The sequence below is a fragment of the Panthera onca genome, chromosome A1 (genome assembly GCF_046562875.1).
Source record: "Panthera onca isolate mPanOnc1 chromosome A1, mPanOnc1 haplotype 2, whole genome shotgun sequence".
Taxonomy (NCBI): Eukaryota; Metazoa; Chordata; class Mammalia; order Carnivora; family Felidae; genus Panthera; species Panthera onca.
Window position 1 is genome coordinate 43,434,979 of NC_138339.1, and position 20,319 is coordinate 43,455,297.

At 36.4% G+C, this 20,319-nt stretch overlaps 1 protein-coding gene across 9 annotated transcripts in view; it reads right to left on the minus strand.

Moving 5' to 3' along the window:
- Positions 1-6,009: 6,009 nt before the first annotated feature.
- The window catches only part of LOC132680858 (uncharacterized), a 53,590-nt gene continuing 39,280 nt past the window's right edge, over positions 6,010-20,319 (minus strand). For 8 of the 9 annotated variants that reach the window (XM_060634731.2, XM_078445934.2, XM_060634728.3 and 5 more), the window contains one exon: positions 6,010-8,305. In XM_060634731.2, coding sequence (XP_060490714.2) covers positions 6,762-8,305 — 1,544 coding nt within the window. In that variant the 3' untranslated portion in view covers positions 6,010-6,761. Of the gene's footprint in view, positions 8,306-10,240; positions 10,505-20,319 lie in introns of those variants that run through there. The other variant, XM_078445940.2, reaches the window with a different exon arrangement.

Here is a 20,319-nt window from a genome sequence, read left to right on the forward strand (position 1 = left end):
TTAATGACTGAGAAAACTTGGTTTACAGGTCTAGGATGTAAAGAAAGTGCTCAAGGCCAGATCTTCCTCAGATATTTAACCAGTAAGCCTTAGTTGTACGTAAACACATTCACATCAACAAAAACTTTGAGCTCTCACAGAAGACAATTATTCAACATTTTTGATGAGCCACAGTTTTGAATTTTTCAATATTTAATTTTTTTTAAATTTTATACCTAGGTTTGGTTTTGTATTTTTCCTTTGTAACTCTCCATGTGCTAGACTCTTCCATATTTTCACAGCTTTTGTCATTTACAGAAAGAACACTTGCTCTTCTGAGATCATTGTTATGTATTAGGTGAATACTCTGTTGTCTCTCATTTAAATTGCTTGGTGGAACATTTGCTTACACTGTGCAATATGCATTTTCTTATGTGAATGCTTTAAATTCAGTTGAGATTAGGCTCTTTTAAGCCCTATTTGCTGCCTTCATTGGTCACTTTGCTTTATTATTGTAGTACAGGATGTTAGATTCTGTAATCTTCACACTTATCTTAGTAGGTACTGAGTGATGTTGTTTATATCAACAAGTGTGTTGCTTTGATTTTTAGACCACCACATGCCATGCTTGACTATTTTATTATTTCAAGTATGTGTTAATGCAAAGTAGACCACTCCCATAATAGTGTTAAAAACAAAAGTTGCTAACAAGGTAAATAAAGACTTTAAAAGGCATACAATAACGGTGCCTGGGTGGCTCAATCGGTTAAGTATCCAACTCTTGATTTCAGCTCAGGTCATGATCTCACAGTTTGCGGGTTTGAGTCCTGCATTGGGCTCATGCTGACAGCATGATGAGCCCAAGAGCCTGCTTGGGATTCTTTCTCTCCCTCTCTCTCTCTGCCCCTCCCCTGCTATCTCTCAAATAAATAAACTTAAAAAAATTTTTTTTAAAGGCATACAATAGGTAGAGCCCTATGTTTACATTTTTCTACTTAAAGTGCTTTTACTTTTATTTTGTTTTCATTTCAGTGTTCAACCCCAATCAAAGCTGTTTAAGATACCTCTTCACACTGCACATACCTAAATTAAGCTATGTCGAAAACTATTGGGTAGCCAAAGTAATGCTACGAAATTATTTGCAGAATTAACCTGTGATATTCTTTTTGAATTAGTGTTTCTGTTTTTCTTTGAGTAAATACCCAGTAATAGAATTACTAGATCACTGGGGTGTCTGGGTGGCTCAGGTGGTTGTGTGTCTGACTCGATCTGGGCTTAGGTCATGATCTCACAGCTCATGGGATCAAGTGCCATTTCAAGCGGTGCTGTCAGCAGAGAGACTGCCTGGGATTCTCTCTTTCTCCCTCACTCATGCTCACTCTTTCTCCAAATAAATAAATATTTTTAAAAAAGAATTACTAGATCATGTGGTATTGCTATCTTTAATTTTTTGAGGAAATTCCATAGTGCTTTCCACAGTGGTTGCACAGTTGACATTTCCACCAACAGGGCTTGAAGATTCCCTTTTCACCACATCTTCACCAACACTTGTAACTTTTTTCTTTTCTTTTTTTTTTTGTCTTTTTAATACTAGCCAGATTTATTTTTTTTAATTTTTTAAAAAAATTCTTTAATTTTTTTTAATTTTTTTTTTAACATTTATTTATTTTTGAGACAGAGAGAGAGTATGAACAGGGGAGAGTCAGAGAGAGAGGGAGACACAGAATCTGAAACAGGCTCCAGGCTCTGAGCTGTCAGCACGGAGCCCGACGCGGGTCTCGAACTCACGGACCGCGAGATCATGACCTGAGCCGAAGTCGGACGCTTAACCGACTGAGCCACCCAGGCGCCCCAATACTAGCCAGATTAAAAAAAAAAAAAAAAAAAAAAAAAAGACCCAACTACCTGCTGCCTAGAAGAGACTCACTTCAGCTTTAAGAACATGGATAGGATCAAACAGGATGGAAAAAGTTATTCCAAGTAAATGGAAACCAAAAGTGATCAAAAGTAGGTATACTTGTATCAGGCAAAATACAGTTTTAAGTTAAAAATTGTAGGGGCACCTGGGTGGCTCAGTCGGTTGAGCGTCCGACTTTGGCTCAGGTCATGGTCTCACGGTCTGTGAGTTTGAGCCCCACGTCAGGCTCTGTGCTGACAGCTCAGAGCCTGGAGCCTGTTTCTGATTCTGTCTCCCCCTCTCTCTCTGCCCCTCCCCCACTCATGCTCTGTCTCTCTCTGTCAAAAATAAACATTTAAAAAAAATTGTAACAGAGACAAAAAGATCATTATGTATTGATAAAGGGACCAAGTAATAAAGAATATATAACAATTATAAATATATATACACCTAACACCAGAGCACCTAAATATATTAATCAAACACTAACAGGTCTGAAGTGAGAAGTAGACAAAATACAATCATAACAGGAGACTCTGGTACCCCATTTTCAACAATGGATTGATCACAGGGAACCTGGCTGGCTCAGTCAGAAGAGCATGTGACTCTTGATCTAGGGATTCTGAGTTCAAGCCCCGTGATGGGTGTGGAGATTGCCTAAATAAATAAATAAATAAATAAATAAATAAATAAATAATTGATCGATCAGGCAGACAAAATCAATAAGGAAACACTGAACTATACTTCAGATCCATTGGACCAAACTGACATACACAAAACATTGCATCCAACAGCAGCAGAATACACACTCTTCTCAAGGGCACACAACATTCCCCAAGATAGATGATATGGTAGGTCACAAACAAATGTTAGCATATTTAACAAGACTGCAATTATACCAAGTATGTTTTCTGACCACAATGGTATGAAACTAGAAAGTAACAAGGAAAACTGGAAACTCACAAATAAGTGGGAATTACATAACACATACCAGAAATCAATGAATCAAAGAAGAAACCAAAAGAAATCAAAAGGTAATTTTAAAAAGCCCTTGAAACAAATGAAAATGGAAACACAATATGCCAAAGCCTCTTGGTTGTAGTAAAAGTAGTTTAGGTAGTTCATAGAGATAAATGCCAACCTTAAGAAACAAAGATCCCATGGGCACCTGGGTGGCTCAGTCAGTTAAACGTCTGACTCTAGGTTTCAGCTTGGGTCATGGCATTATGGTTTGTGAATTCAAGCCCTGCATCGGGCTCTGCGATGACATTGCAGAGCCTGCTTGGGATTCTCTCTCCCCCTCTCTCTCTGCCCCTTCCCTGCTCTCTTCCTCTCTCAAAATAAATGAATAAACTTAAACACACACACACACACACACACACACACACACACACACACACACAGATCCCAAATAAACTATTAGCTTTACACCTCAAAGACATGGAAAAGAAGAACAAATTAAGACAAAAGTTAGCAGAAGGAAGGAAATAATGAAGATAAGAGCAGAAACAGAGACTAGAGAAACAATAGAAAAGATCAATGAAGCTAAAAGCTGTTTTTTTTGAAAAGATAAGCAAAATTAACACACCATTAGTTAGACACACACTATTGAATAAAACTGGTGAAAATGGGCATTGTCTTTTTTCCAAAGAAAAAAAGGAGCAAAGACTCAAATAAATTTAGAAATGAAAGAGACATTACAACTGATATTAGAGAAATACAACATACCATAATATCACTTAGACAATTATGCCAACAAATTGGATAATGAAGAAGAAATAAATTGCTAGAAACATAGAATATATGAGACTGAATCATTCATAGAAAATCTTAACAGACCAATAATGAGTAGGAGACTGAATCAGTAATCAAAAACACCTCAACAAAGAAAATCCCAGGACCAGATGGTGTCACTGGTGAATTCTACCAAACATTTAAAGAATTAACAATCCTACTTAAACTCTTACAAAAAACTGAAGAAGGGAGTACTCACAAACTCATTTTACAAGGCTATCACTCTGACACCAAAGCCAGGTAAGGGCACTACAAGAAAAGTACAGCTCAATATTCTTGATAAATATAAATGTAAAATCCTCAACAAAATAAGAACAAACAGAATTCAGTACATTAAAAGGGTCATACATCATGATTAACTGTGATTTATACCTGGGATGCAAAGATGTTTCAATGTATACAAATTAATAAATGTGATTCATCACATTAATGGAATAAAGGATAAAAAATCATCTCAATGCATGCAGAAAAATCATTTGACAAAAATTTAATATTCTTTCACGATAAAAAATTCTCAGCCAATTAGTCAAAGAATGTACCTCCACATAAGGAAGGCAACATATGGCATGCTCACAGCTAACTTAATCAATGGTGCAGAAAGCTTTTCCCCTAAGATCAGGAATAATACAAGGATGCTCATTCTTGCCACTTCTTTTCAACATAGTATTGAAAATACACATATTTCTAGACATGTTGTATTTTTCATGCCCCTGTAATTGATACCTTTAAATTTTCATTTTATATCTGTTGCATAAACTTTACTTTTAACAATATTCTATACAGAAACCTTGCTACTTTCCATTTCTAATAATTAACGTATACATTTTCATCACCTATGCATACAATTTTGTCAACAAATGTGTTTTGTTGCTTTCCAATCATTATACCAATTTTTTTTCTTGCCTGATTTCCCTGACTAGGTCTTTCAATACAATACTGAATAAAACTGGTGAAAATGGACACTGTCTTTTTTCTAGACTTTAGACGGAAAATTTTCTATATACCAGTAAATATCAAATTTTCCTATATTTTATAGCCATATATAATATATATTATGTCATGATCAGATTAATGAGGTTCCTTAGAAAGTAAAAGGCAAAGTGGAAGGCCCATGAGGAGAGAGAAACTCGGGTCTTTATTTTCCTTACATAATTTCCCTGTCACTATATTATCATTTCCTTCTCACAAAACTTCTGTATGTTCTGGAAACCCTGACTTTCCCATGCCTCCCCATAAGGGCCAGGTGGGGCCAACTTCCATCAAGACCTCTCAAAGTAGATCACTCCTTGCTACATGCCGAAGGTTTTATTTCCCAGATCCAAATGGCCAATTACATGCAGCATCAAACACATGTTCACAATGACACAAAGAATTTTCTCACACGTTTGCACATCTTTTTGGGGTATGCCATGTTCTCTGCAGAGGTTCCCATGCAAAGTCTTACTTCTCAGAGTAAACACTGGGGCCCTGCAGAGAAAGGTCACCTAAGCAGGACATAGGGAGGAATCAAGTAGGAATTCTATTGCAGAAATCGTATTTAGCCACACAGGTCACAACATCCCTGCCACACAGGACTTGTCCCCACCAGGATGCTCTCCTAAAGATTCTTATGGGAGCAGAACTGGCCCCACAACAAAGAATAAAGAAACATTTTAGAGATAGCAGGTGGGATTTTTATGTTCAGATTCATACTTACCCATGTAAGCTATCCCAGGCACATCTTCCACATTCCCTATGGGTTTTTCTCTGAGGACCACTCAATTCTCAGGAAAAAGAACTGGTGCTTCAGGGAGAGGGTAAAACAGGATCTGTGGTGGTATCACACAGGGTCTTTATGTACAAACACCATAATTTATATGCGCTTGAAAAATAAAATAAGTAAAAGTGAGGTCTCCATAACAGTATGCGTTAGGCCACCAGACACAAGAGCAGTGAAATGGACAAAGAAGAGAATAGGAAATCAGGGAAATCAGACACACAGTGTCTGAAATGCAAATCAAGTTTAAATGGGGACACATGGTTATCAGCAACCTCCTGCAAAAGAACAGAGAGGAAAGATAAAGGGGACAAACATGAGCTAAAAACATATTCTCTGCCAGAATTTCATATATAGATGAGGGAACAGATACCATGGATGAAAAAAGGTTTCCCTGAAGTCACACAATCTGTGGGTAATGGAATAAGCATTAAAACCTATGGCCGTCTATGTCTTTCCATCACACCAAAGTCCTAGAGGAGAGGAGTGAAACAGAGAAACAAGTGTCAATTCCAAGATCCTAGGACTATCCACTGACACAGACCAACTTATATTCTTTAAATGAAAAACAAAACACAACAAAAAAACCAAAAGACCACATTTATTGGACCTTATCAATCCATCTTTCCATCTATCTACAAGAATATATATATTTTTTTACATGTACCTTTACAGGAACAATCAAATCCTTCCCTCAAGCACAGTTTCTAGGTTTTGGCATCTTTTGACTCAAGTTTTCTTCATGTGCTCTATGGGGATTTATTTCACAGCCATAATTATGCTAAGCTAACATTAATAATATTACTACTGGTCCAATTCTTATTATGTAACATAATCACAAATATGTGATTCAAAATAGACTATATAACTTGCAATTAATTCAGTTCACAATCTCAAAAGTCTTATTTACGTGCCATAGTGAAAATACCCATTATTTATATAACTGAGATGTTTGTATTATCTTTTTTTTTTTTTTTTAACGTTTTTATTCATTTTTGAGACAGAGAGAGACAGAGCATGAATGGGGGAGGGTCAGAGAGAGGGAGACACAGAATCTGAAACAGGCTCCGGGCTCTGAGCTGTCAGCACAGGGGCCTGATGCAGGGCTCGAACTCACGGACCGCGAGATCGTGACCTGAGCTGAAGTCGGCACTCAACCGACTGAGCCACCCAGGCGCCCCTAATCTTTGATAAAAAAATAAACATATTAGAAACTTTATCTCATTTCTTAAATTTTACCAGTAAAGATGCCCCCAAACTCATGAAATCTGTAAGTTTGTGGTATTTATTAAGGCTTAAGCAGATACTGAAGACTTTCCTGTGCTTAGTCCATTCTTACGATTTTGCCACTGTATGAATTCTTTGATGTACAGTGAGTTGTGACTTCTGGATGAAGGCTTTCCCACACATAGCACACTGATAGGGTTTCTCCCCAGTATGAATTCTCTGATGTACAACAAGGTCTGACTTCTGGGAAAATGCCTTTCCACATTCAGCACATATGTAAGGTTTTTCTCCTGTATGAATTCGCTGATGCCCTGGGAGGTGAGACTTCTGAGAGAAGGCTTTCCCACATTCACTGCACACATAAGGTTTTTCTCCTGTGTGAATTCTCTGATGTCCAATGAGATGTGACTGCTGACAGAAAGCTTTTCCACATTCACTGCATTTATATGGTTTTTCTCCAGTATGTGTTCTCTGATGTATGATCAGCTGTGACTTCCGGGAGAAGGTCTTCCCACATTCAGTACATTCATAAGGTTTCTCCCCAGTATGAATTATCTGATGTATAATGAGTTCTGACTTTCTGCTGAAGGCTTCCTCACACTGAGTGCATCTATAGGGTTTCTCCCCAGTGTGAATTCTTTTATGTATAATGAGGTGGGACTTCTCACAGAAGGCTTTCCCACATTCAGCACATTCATATGGTTTCTCTCCAGTATGAGCTCTATGATGTATGATCAGCTGTGACTTCTGGGAGAACGCCTTCCCACACTGATTACATTCATAAGGTTTTTCACCAGTATGTATTCTCTGATGTATAATGAGAGGTGATTTCTGGGAGAAGGCTTTCCCACAGTCACTACATTCGTATGGTTTTTCCCCAGAATGAACTCTCTGATGTATAACGAGGGACGATTTCTGAGAGAAAGCTTTTCCACATTCAGAACACTCGTAAGGTTTTTCCCCAGTATGAGTTCTCTGATGTACAATGAGATGTGACTTTTCACTGAAGGCTTTCCCACATGCACCACAATCATACGGTTTCTCTCCAGTATGAATTCTTTGATGTATAATGAGTTGTGACTTTTTTAGAAAAGATTTTCCACATTCAATGCATATACAGGTCTTGTCTCCAGTTTCAACATTCACATATTGAAAAAGAGACTGTTTATTGCTGATAATCTTTCCACACTGACTATCTTCACAGTGTTTCACTCCATTATGAATTTTTTCATGCTTAGAATAGGAAGAAATAGGTGTACTCCTACATCTAAAATTCTCAACAGTGTTTTTTCTTGCATAACCCCTATTACAACTGAGTAAGTTTATATTAGGTATCAAGCTCTTTTCAAATGAGTCACATTTATACAATCTTTGTCCTGAAACATCTAGGTCTATGCAGTCATGAAACATTTTTCCTGATGCCTTATATGTATAACCTGATTCTTCAACAACTGTTTTGTTTTTGATGACCATGACTTGCCTGAGAAGTCTGTCTTTATTTTCCTGATGTCTCTCCATCTGGTCATCACCCTGCCAGACCTTAAAAATGGAGTATAGTGAAGGATCCCTTGTTACACTTTCCAATACCTCCTTATGGAAGGAAACATCTCCAGGTATATCCAATTGAGGGTTGTCAAGTCTAGTCTCCCTCTCTGAAAGAATAAAGAAATAAAATCAAATAGATATAAAGATTTAGTAGAGGACAAAAGGGGTAAAAACAAATGAATGATACAGGACAGTCCAAGAGACAGAGAGCTGGGAAGGCAACAGGCCATTTAAAACATACAAGTTTATCACATGAGAAATTAAAGATGGACTTGACTTCCAATAGTGGTGGCATGAGGTAGTTGAGGAATTCTTCCCAAAAAACAAGTACAAAAACAAATGAAATGATTTTTAAAAAAACAACCAACTCATGGTACAGAAAAACTACCAAAGGCAGGTCATAAGCTGAAAAGTGCTTATTCACCAAAAACTTCTTTCTTAGATAAGAATGGGGAGCTTGTGGAATTTTTTTCTCAGATTTTCCCATCTCCCCCATCCCTAGTTTATGGGGCATTAAAAGATAACAGAAATCCCCATGATATACGCCTTAATGCTGTTAGTAGAGCAGCTAGAAATTTAACAGGGGAATTTGGAAGTAAGAGTCAGAGAAAGGTTGAGATAATAAACTTTCTCTGTACCCCCACCCAACCACTAAAATATTTGTGCAAAGAGACCCTAGAGAGCCCAGAGGTGGTTGAAAATTTGGAGAGACTTGCAAATTTGCTATACTTTTAAAGTGGTCTGACACATCCACAACTCAGGCAGCCAAGAGTGATGGCTTTTGATGTCTAATACAACCTCTGTCCATAACACAAGCTCACCTCTACTTTATGCAGATGAAGGGGAGTCTCTTAGAGAGCCAGGCTTAAACAAAAACTAAGCAAAGACATCAGCAATGACAGTCTATGGGAGAGACAGATGTCACAGTTTAAGACCAAGCAAATTAAATGCTTCTAAAACAAAACAGAAACCCTTAGAAGGACCAGAAGAATCCAGACTACAACATATTATCTACAATACAGAATGTTCAACTAAAAATTGCTAGACATATAAAGAAACAGAAAACTGTGATCTACACTAAGGAACAAAATCAGTCAATAGAAAGTGATTCTCTATAGGTACTGTATTTCATAAACAAAGATCCCAAAGAAGCTATTATAAACACATTAAACACGTTAAGGGAGAGGCGCCTAGGTGGCTCAGTCGGTTAAGTATCCAACTCTTGATTTTGGCTCAGGTCATGAACTCACGGTTTGTGAAACCAAGCCCAGCACTGGGCTCCGTGCTGACAGTGTGGAGTGTACTTGGGATTCTCTCACTTTCTGCCCCTCTCCCACTTATATGCACTCTTTTTCCTTCTCAAAATAAATCAATAAACTTAAAAAAAAAGTTAAGGGAAAAAAGGCTAGGGAAGGGGTGAATATGCAATTTTAAAAGAGAAAAAAAGTATATAAAGATATTAGTTTGACTATAAAAAGGCAGAAAGAGGAAATTTTGAGTATTAGAACTTTTTTATATCATGACTGTGTAGTTAACTTACTCTATGCCTAACATTTACTCTGTGTAAGTTAAAACATAAAAGAACCAAATAAAAATTCTAAAGCTGAAATTAAATTTCCACCAGCTGGGTCATTAGATTTGAGAAGCAGAAGGCAAAATCCGAATCCATAAACTTGAAGATATCACTAAAAATTAACTAATTCCAAGAACAAAAAGAAAAAAATATATAAAAACAAACAAACAAAACTTCAGAAATCTATGGTGTAATATTAGGCATTCCAGTATATGCGGGATTGGAGTAGTAGGAAGAGGGAAGAGAAAGAGGCAAAAAAAAAATTAGAAAAATGCCTTTAAAATCATCTAATTTGATGAGAAACATTAATTTACATATCCAAGTAATTCCATAAACCACAGGTAGACTACCTAGATAACTAGTCACGTCAAAATTAAGTTGTTGAAAACTGAAGACAAAAAGAAAAATCTTGAAAGCAGCAAGAAAGAAAAAGTGAATGACAAATTCAAAAATACTAAAAACAAGCAACCTGTCAATCAGGAATTCTGTATCTAGGCAAACTTTCCTTTAAACATGGCAAAATAAAGGCATCTGCAGATAAACAAAAACATTTGTTAGCAGAACTGAATGACAGAATATACTAAAGAAATGATCTCTGACAAAATAACACCAAATGATAACTCAAATCCATAGGCCCCTAGAAATTTTTTTAAGTATGTCAGTAAATATAAGGAATTTAAATATGTCTGCCTTTTCTCTTTTGATTTTCTTTAAAATGCTTTTTATTATTTATTTATTTAACTTGTTTTATTTTTTATTTTTTAAAATTTACAACCAGATTAGTTAGCATATAGTGCAACAGTGATTTCAGGAGTAGATTCCTTAGTGCCCCTTACCCATTTAACCTGTCTCCCCTCCCACAACCTCTCCTGTAACCCTCAGTTTGTTCTCCGTATTTATGAGTCTCTTCTGTTTTGTCCCCTTCCCTGTTTTTATATTATTTTTGTGTCCCTTCCCTTATGTTCATCTGTTTTGTCTCTTAAAGTCCTCATATGAGTGAAGTCATATGATTTTCGTCTTTCTCTAATTTCACTTAGCATAATACCCTCCAGTTCCATCCACGTAGTTGCAAATGGCAAGATTTCATTCTTTTTGATTGTCGAGTAATACTCCATTGTGTGTGTGTGTGTGTGTGTGTGTGTGTGTGTGTGTGTGTGTATATATACACATATATATATACGTATATATATATTATACATATATATGTATCATATATTTGTATAATATATATATACGTATATACATATATACATATATATGATACATATATATATGTATATATATACCACATCTTCTTTATCCATTCATCCATCGATGGACATTTGGGCCCTTTCCATACTTTGGCTATTGTTGAGAGTGCTGCTATAAACATGGGGTGCATGTGTCCCTTCGAAACAGCACACCTGTATCCCGTGGATAAATGCCTAGTAGTGTAATTGCTGGGTCGTAGGGTAGTTCTATTTTTAGTTTTTTGAGGAACCTCCATACTGTTTTCCAGAGTGGCTACACCAGCTTGCACTGCCATTTAAAAAGCTTTTTAAAGCAAAAATAACAACATATTGTCCAATTTATGATAAACATTTTAAGTGTAACATACATGATTAAAAGAACAAAGCAGCACCAAATGATAAGGGAGAATAGATAATGGAGCTATGTTAGTGCGAAATTTCTATGTTTTGCCAGAAAAATATAGCAGCATTAACATGTAGTAGGTTATAAGAAGTTAAATATCATATTGTAACCCCTATAGCAATATTACATGTATGTAGAGACTGAACTATGAATAAAAATTCTACAGGGAAATTAAAATGGTATACTATAAAACATTCTTTTAACACAAAAGAAGACAGGAAAAGAAAAAGGACTAAAAGAGAGATTAAACAAACAGAAAACAAATAGCAAAATGGCAAACATAAATCAAAACAAATCAATAATTGCATTAACTAGAAATGGAATAATATTCCAGTCAGAAACTGTCAGTCTGGATAAAACAGTTAAGAATCAACTATACATTGTCTATAATAAGTTCACTTTATTATTTTTTACATATTTATTTATTTTGAGAGAGTGCAAGTGCATGGGGGAGGAGCAGAGAGAGGAGACAGAATCCCAAGCAGGCTCCACACTGTCAGTTCAGAGTGCAAAGCAGGGCTCAATCTTACAAACTGTGAGATCATGACTTGAGCTGAAATCAACAGTCAGATGCTTAACCAACTAAGCCACCCAGGTGCCCCAAGAAATTCACTTTAAATTCAAAGACAAATAGGCTGAAAACAAAAGAATGGGGAGAAAAACATCATGCAAACTATAAACATAAGAGAAGTGAAGTAGCTGTATTAGTATTAGACAATATAGACTTCAAGATAATAAATATTATTAGAAACAAAGAAGTATATTTCAAAACTGTAAAAGGAGATTTGCAAGAAAATATAACCATTACAACACATCTATGTGTTATAGATGCCCATAACACACATATTAAAACTAACAAAAATGAAAGGAAAAAAAGACAAATTAATGTCTACAGATTTCAACATCCCTCTCACAAGATGTATAAAAGAACAAACACACACACACACACACACACAAACACACACACACACACAATAAGCATCAATGAACCTGACATCTATAAATACCCCATCCAACAACAAAATACACATTCATTTCAAGAATATGTGAATCAAACATCAGAATAGACTACATACTGGGCTGCAAAACAAACTGTAATAATTTTATGAGGACAGAAATCATACAGCGTATATTCTCCAACCATAATAAAATCAGAAATAAATATCAAAAAGGGATCTCAAAAATTCCCCCAAATGTTTGGAAAATAACATACTTGTAAATAACCTATGTGTCAAAAAGTCCAATAAGGAATTAAAAAATAACTTGGGAATGCAAGCTGGTGCAGCCACTCTGGAAAACAGTATGGAGGTTCCTCAAAAAACTAAAAATAGAACTACCCTACGACCCAGCAATTGCACTACTAGGCATTTATCCGTGGGATACAGGTGTGCTGTTTCGAAGGGACACATGCACCCCCATGTTTATAGCAGCACTCTCAACAATAGCCAAAGTATGGAAAGGGCCCAAATGTCCATTGATGGATGAATGGATAAAGATGTGGTATATATATACACAATGGAGTATGACTTGGCAATCAAAAAGAACGAAATCTTGCCATTTGCAACTACATGGATGAAACAGGAGGGTATCATGCTAAGTGAAATTAGTCAGAGAAAGACCAAAATCATATGACTTCACTCATATGAGGACTTTAAGAGACAAAACAGATGAACATAAGGGAAGGGAAACAAAAATAATATAAAAACAGGGAAGGGGACAAAACAGAAGAGACTCATAAATATGGAGAACAAACTGAGGGTTACTGGAGGGGTTGGAGGGGGGATGGGCTAAATGGGTAAGGGGCACTAAGGAATCTACTCCTGAAATCACTGTTGCACTATATGCTAATTTGGATGTAAATTATTTTTAAAAAAAAGAAAGAAAGAAATTAGAAAATAAATTGAAACAGGGCGCCTGGATGGCTGAGTCGGTTAAGCGTCTGACTTCGGCTCAGGTCATGATCTCGCAGTTCGTGAGTTCAAGCCCCGCGTCAGGCTCTGCTCACAGCTCAGAGCCTGGAGCCTGCTTCAGATTCTGTGTCTTCCTCTTTCTGCCCCTCCCCTACTCATGCTCTGTCTCTGTCTCTCAAAAATGAATAAACGTTAAAAAAATTTAAAAAAAAAGAACTTGAATGAAAATGAAAACAGTATGTCAAAATTTGTGAAACACAGTTAAAGCAGTACCTAGAGGACAAGTTATATGCAGGTGATGTTCATTTTGCATGATTCCGACATGCATGAATTTCAGTACAGTTTAGTTAAGTAATACCAGTCTGGCATCAAGACCGTTAACAGTATAGTACCACAGTATAGTACCTGCGGCTAATAGCATAAAGTACAAACTTCACTGCCAGCCTTGAGTCCACAAATCAATATGTAAATAACAGATACACATCATGCTCAGTACTCAGTCATTTCACTTATTTCAAAGTCTGTTGTCAGTTATTAATTCTACATCTGTTATCCGATACATATACAGATACATATACAGAACACAAAGTGTATAGATGTGTTTCCTCTCTGTCTCCCAGTGAAAACCCACACAGCATTTTACAAAAATGGTAACTGAAACAGGGAACTGGCCTACAAGGATGAAAATGCAACAGAAACAACACTAACAATACTGGATGTGGTTACAAGATAGATGATGGTGGAAATGTTGGGATTGCCACTGTTCATAAATCTTTAGGCATGTAGACAGAAGGATTTAGTGAAGGTAAAAGTTAATTGACAAAAATTCTTAGGTTGTGATGAAAAGAATAAATATATTACAGAAAAAGTGACCCTGGAAAAAAATCTTCACAGTTTCTTGAACATAACTCACAACACTGAAAACAAAAAGGGTAAAATGTTGGCGGCTGATCCAACCTTGGAAAAGAGTTTGAGAATTCAGTAAGATATAGAAAACAGGTTCATTTCCTATCATAAGTTACACAAGGATAAGAAGGTAGACACTGCTCAAACTACTCTGTACAGGGCTGTTAAAAAAAAATAAAAGACATTTTCAATGCTGTCAATGTTTTAAATTGCAAGGTAGTAAATATTTGTTTTACTATCTCTATACAGTCATAACCAACATTGAGATCATTTTTAATGTTTTCATAAAAAGTTTCAACAAATTACAAAACAATTTTAATTTTTTCCATTGATTATGAAGACTAGTTTGCAAAGTTTTGGCCTGTATGGTTAATTTTTATGGTCCTTTGCTACCACACAGGTGAGAACTACCTGTATTTAAATGCTCATATTAGAAAACAAAACAGATCTCAAATAAATAATCTAAGCTTCCACCTTAAGAAGCTAGAAAAAGAGCAAATTAAACCCAAAATAAGTAGAAGACAGGAAAAATAAAGATCAGGGTGGAAGTCAAGGAAATAGAAAATGGACAAACAACAGAGAAAAAGAAATGAAACAAGAAACTGATTATTTGAAAAAATTAATAAAATTAGTATGCTTTAGTTAGCAAAGAGAAAAAAAAAGGGAAATGGCAATGGCAAAGTAGCAATGAAAAACAGAACATCTCTAGACCAGATCCTACAGACATAAAAGAACAATAGGGGATTATCATGAAAAATATGATACCCATGAATTTGACAATTTGGATGAAAGACAAAAATTCCTTTAAAGACATGAATTACCAGAACCCACTCAAGAAAAAATAGATAACTAGAATACATTCACATCAAGGAAAGAAATTTGGTAAATAAAAATCTTCCCACAAAGAAAAGTCCAGACCCAGACCGGTAAATTCTATCACTGTAATATACCATAACCATGAGTATAACAGCTTCTCCAGGTCTGTGAGTTCTTCTAGCAAATCATCAAACTGCAGGGTGGTCTTCCAGATCCCCAACACAAGCAGCAAACCAAATCCAGCAATACATAAAAAGATTTATACACCATCAGCAAGTTGAAATTGTCCTGGAATGTAAGGTTGGTTTACTATCCAATAATCAATTAATTAAAATTCAGTAATATATCATAATAAAAAGATCTCAGTAAATGCAAAAAAAATTACATTTGTCAAAATCCAACACATTTTTCGTTACAAAAAAACACCAAAAAATTAGGACTAGAAAAGAAATCCCTCAACCTGATAAAGGGCATGACAACCTATAGCTAATATACTTAACACTGAAAGATTGGATATCCCCCCCACAAAACATCAGGAATAAGACAAGAATGTCCACCCCCTATTCTATTCAAAATTGTACTGGAGGTTCTAACCAGGATACTTAGGCAAGAAGAAGAAATAAAAGGTATCCAATGTGTGAAGGAATATAAAACTATCTCTTTTTGTAGGTGACAAATCGTTTATACAGAAAATCCTAAGAGATTAACTAAAGAACAATTAGAACTAATAATAAATGGGGCGACTGAGTGGCTCAGTCAGTTAAGCAAGTGACTCTTGATTTCAGCTCAGATCATGATCTCAGTTTGTGAGATCCAGCCCTTGCATCGGGCTCCATGCTGACAGCATTGAGCCAGCTTGGGATTCTCTCTCCCTGTTTCTCTGCCCCTCCCCTGTTCACTCACACTCAAAATAAAGAAATAAAAACTTACAAAAATAAAAATAAAAATAAAAAAGACCTGGGGTGCCTGGCTGGCTCAGTCAGTTAAGCATCTGACTTCAGCTCAAGTCATGATCTTGTTATGGTTCATGGGCCTGAGCCCCACATCAGGCTCTGCACTGACAGTGTGGAGCCTGCCTGGGATTCTCTCTCTGCCCCTCCCACTTGCTCTCTCTCTCTCTCAAAATAAATAAATAAGCTTAAAAAAAAAAAAAAGAAATAATAGGGATGCTTGGGTGCCTCAGTCAGTTGAGCATCTGACTTTGGCTCAGGTCATGATCTCACGGCTCATGAGTTCAAACCCCAGGTTGGGGTCTGTGCTGACAGCTCAGAGCCTGGAGCCTGCTTCAGATTCTGTCTCTCTCTGATCCTCCCCTGTTCACACACTGTCTCTGTCTGTCTGTCTCTCTCTCAAATATAAATAAAATAAGTTAAAGAAAAAGAAATAATGAGTTTATTAGTAAGTTCTCAGAATACTAGACCAATATATAAAAATAAATTACATTTCCATACACTTGCAATGGACAATCCAAAAATGAAATTAACAACACAATTCCATTTATAATAGCATCAAATAAAAGACTAAGAAAGAAATTTAACAAGTATGAAATTTATACTCTGAAAACTATTGTTGAAAAAAATTAATGATCTAAGTGAAAGGAAAAAGTTATATGCTCCCACTGATTAGAAGATTTAATATTGTTAAGACAGCAATACTACTCAAATCGATCTAAAAATTCAACAAATCCCTATCAGAATCTAAGAATACTTATTTGTAGAAATGGATACTCTTTATTCCAAAATTCACATGAACCCTGAACAGCCAATGTTTCCAGTCTTGGAAAAGAAAAACAATATTGGAAGAATGACATTTCCCAATTTCAAAACTTACTACAAGCAACGATAGTCAAGAGACTGGCACAGAGATAGATATACAGATAGGCAGAATAGTATAGTCAGAAATAAACTCTTTCATTTATGGCTAACTGATTTTTGGCAAGAGTGCCAAGACCATTCAATGGGAAAAGAAAAATCACTTCAATAAATGGTGCTGGAACAAATTCATTCTATGAGGCAGCATTACCCTGATTCCCAAACCAGGTAAAGACACCACACACACACAAAAAGAGACCTAAAAGCCAGTATCTCTGATGAATACAGATGCAAAAATCCTCAACAAAATAGTAGCAGATTGAATTCAACAATACATTAAAACAATCGTTCACCACAATCAAGTGGGATTTATTCCCAGGATGTAAGAGTGGTTCAATATTTGCAAAAAATCAACTGATGTGTCCCATCAAGGATAAAGCCATATGATCATTTCAATAGATGCAGAAAAAGCATTTGACAAAGTATAAAATTTATTCATAATAAAAACCCTCAACAAAGTAGGTTTAGAGAGAACATACCTCAGCATAATAAAGGCATCATATATGAAAAGCCCACAGCTAACATCATACTCAATGGGGAAAAACTGAGAGCTTTTCCTGTAAGGTCAGGAACAAGACAAGAATGTCTACTCTCACCACTTTTATCCAACAGAGTACTGGAAGTCCTAGCCCTAGTAATCAGACAAAAAGAAATAAAAGACATCCAAACTGGTAAGGAAGAAGTAAAACTTTCACTATTTGCAGGTAACATGATATACTATATACCGAAAACCTGAAAGACTCCACCAAAAAACTGCTGGAACTCATATATGAATTCAGTAAGGTCACAGGATACAACATTTATCTACATTTCTATACATTAATAATAAAGCAAAAAGAAATTAAGGAAACAATCTCATTTACAATAATACAAATACCTAGGAATAAACTTAACCAAAGAGGAGAAAAACCCATATTCTGAAAACTAGAAAACAATGATGAAAGAAACTGAAGACACAAACAAATAGACATTCCATGTTCATTGATTGGAAGAACAAATATTGTTATTTGTAAATTGTTATATAGTAAAATGTCGATACTACCCAAAGCAATCTACACAAGTATTGCAATCCCTATCAAAATACCAACAGCATTTTTCACAGAACTAGAACAAACAATCCTAAAATTTGTAGGGAACCACAAAAGACCCTGAACAGCCAAAGCAACCTTGAAAAAGAAAAACAGGGGCACCCGGGTGGCTCAGTCGGTTAAGTGTGCAACTTCGGCTCAGGTCATGATCTCCCAGTTTGTGGGTTCGAGCCCCGTGTCAGGCTCTTAACAGCTGGGAGCCTGGAGCCTGCTTCAGATTGTGTGTCTCCCTCTCTGTCTGCCCCTCCCCCACTCCTTCTCTTTCTCTCTCTCTCTCTCTCTCTCTCTCAAAAATAAACAAACATTGGGGCGCCTGGGTGGCTCAGTCGGTTAAGCCGCCGACTTCGGCTCAGGTTATGATCTCGCACTCCGTGAGTTCGAGCCCCGCGTCAGGCTCTGTGCTGACAGCTCAGAGCCTGGAGCCTGTTTCAGATTCTGTGTCTCCCTCTCTCTGACCCTCCCCGTTCATGCTCTGTCTCTCTCTGCATCAAAAATAAACGTTAAAAAAATTTAAAAATAAAATAAATAAACAAAAAAGATTTAAAAAGAAAAGAAAAGAAAAGAAAAACTGGAGGGACCAAAATTCCAGACTTCAAGTTATATTACAAAACTGCAGTAATCAAAACAGGATGGTACTGACACGAAAACATAGATCAGTAGAACAGAATACAGAGCCCAGATATAAACCCACAATTCTATGATCAATTAATCTTCAAGAATATACAATGGGAAAAAGACCGTCTCTTCAACAAATGGTGTTGGGAAAACTGGACAGCTACATGCAAAAAAATGAAAACGGATCATTTTCTGAAACTGTACACAAAAATAAACTCAAAATGGATTAAGGATCTAAATGTGAGACCTGAAACCATAAAAATCCTAGAAGAGAGCACAGGCAGTAATTTCTCTGACATTGGCCATAACAATATGTTTTTAGATATGTCCTCTGCGGCAAGGGAAACAAAAGCAAAAATAAACTATTGGAACTACATCAAAATAAAAAGTCTGCACAGCAAAGGTAACAACCAACAAAACTAAAAGACAACCTATGGAATGGGAGAAGATGTTTGCAAATGACTTATCTAACAAAAGGTTAGTATCCAAAATATACAAAGAACTTATACAACTCAACACCTAAAAAATAAATAATCCAATTAAAAACTGGCAGAAGACATTTGCAACTACGTGGATAGAACTGGAGGGTATTATGCTGAGTGAAATTAGTCAGACAAAGACAAATATCATGTAACCTCACTCATGTGGAATTTAAGATACAAAACGGATGAACATAAGGGAAGGGAAGGAAAAATAATATAAAAACGTGGAGGGGGACAAAACCCAAGAGACTCTTAAATACAGGGAACAAACTGAGGGTTGCTGGAGGGGCTGTGGATGGGGGGGATGGGCTAAATGGTAAGGGGCCTTAAGGAAGACACTTGTTGGGCTGTGTACTGGGTGTTATACATAGGGGATTAATCACTGGAATCTACTCCTGAAAACATTATTGCACTATATGCTAACTAACTTGGATGTATATTATAAATAAACAAATAAATATGGGGTGCCTGGGTGGCTCAGTTGGTTAAGCGTCCGACTTCAGCTCAGGTCATGATCTCACAGTCCGTGAGTTCAAGCCCCGCGTCAGGCTCTGTGCCGACAGCTCTGAGCCTGGAGCCTGCTTTGGATTCTGTGTCTCCCTCTCTCTACTCCTCCCCTGCTCACGCTCTGTCTCTCTCTGTCTCAAAAAAAATTTTTTTTAATTAAAAAATAAATAAATAACAATGGGCAGAAGACATGAACAGACATTTCTCCAAAGATGACATCCAGATGGCCAACAGACACATAAAAAATAAAAAGATGTTCAAAATCACTCATCAGGGAAATGCAAATCAAAACCACAATGAGATATTATTACCTCACACCTGTCAGAATGTCTAAAATCAAAAGCTCTACGTTAACTAAAATTTAAATTAAAAAAAAAAAGTAGGGGATGGGCTCAAGAAACAACAAATGTTGTTGAGGATGTCAAGAAAAAGAACACCTGTGCATTGCTGGTGGGAATGCAAACTGGTACACCACTGTGGGAGACAGTATGGACATTCCTCAAAAAATTAAAAACAGAACTACCCTATGATCCAGTAATCACACTACTGGGAATTTACCCAAATACAAAAACACTAATTCAAAGGGACACATGCACCCCTATGTTTACTGCAGCATAATTTACAATAGCCAAACTATGGAAGCAGCCTAAGTGTCCATCAACAGATGAACAGATAAAGAAGATATGGTATATCTACACAATAGAATATCATTGAGCCATAA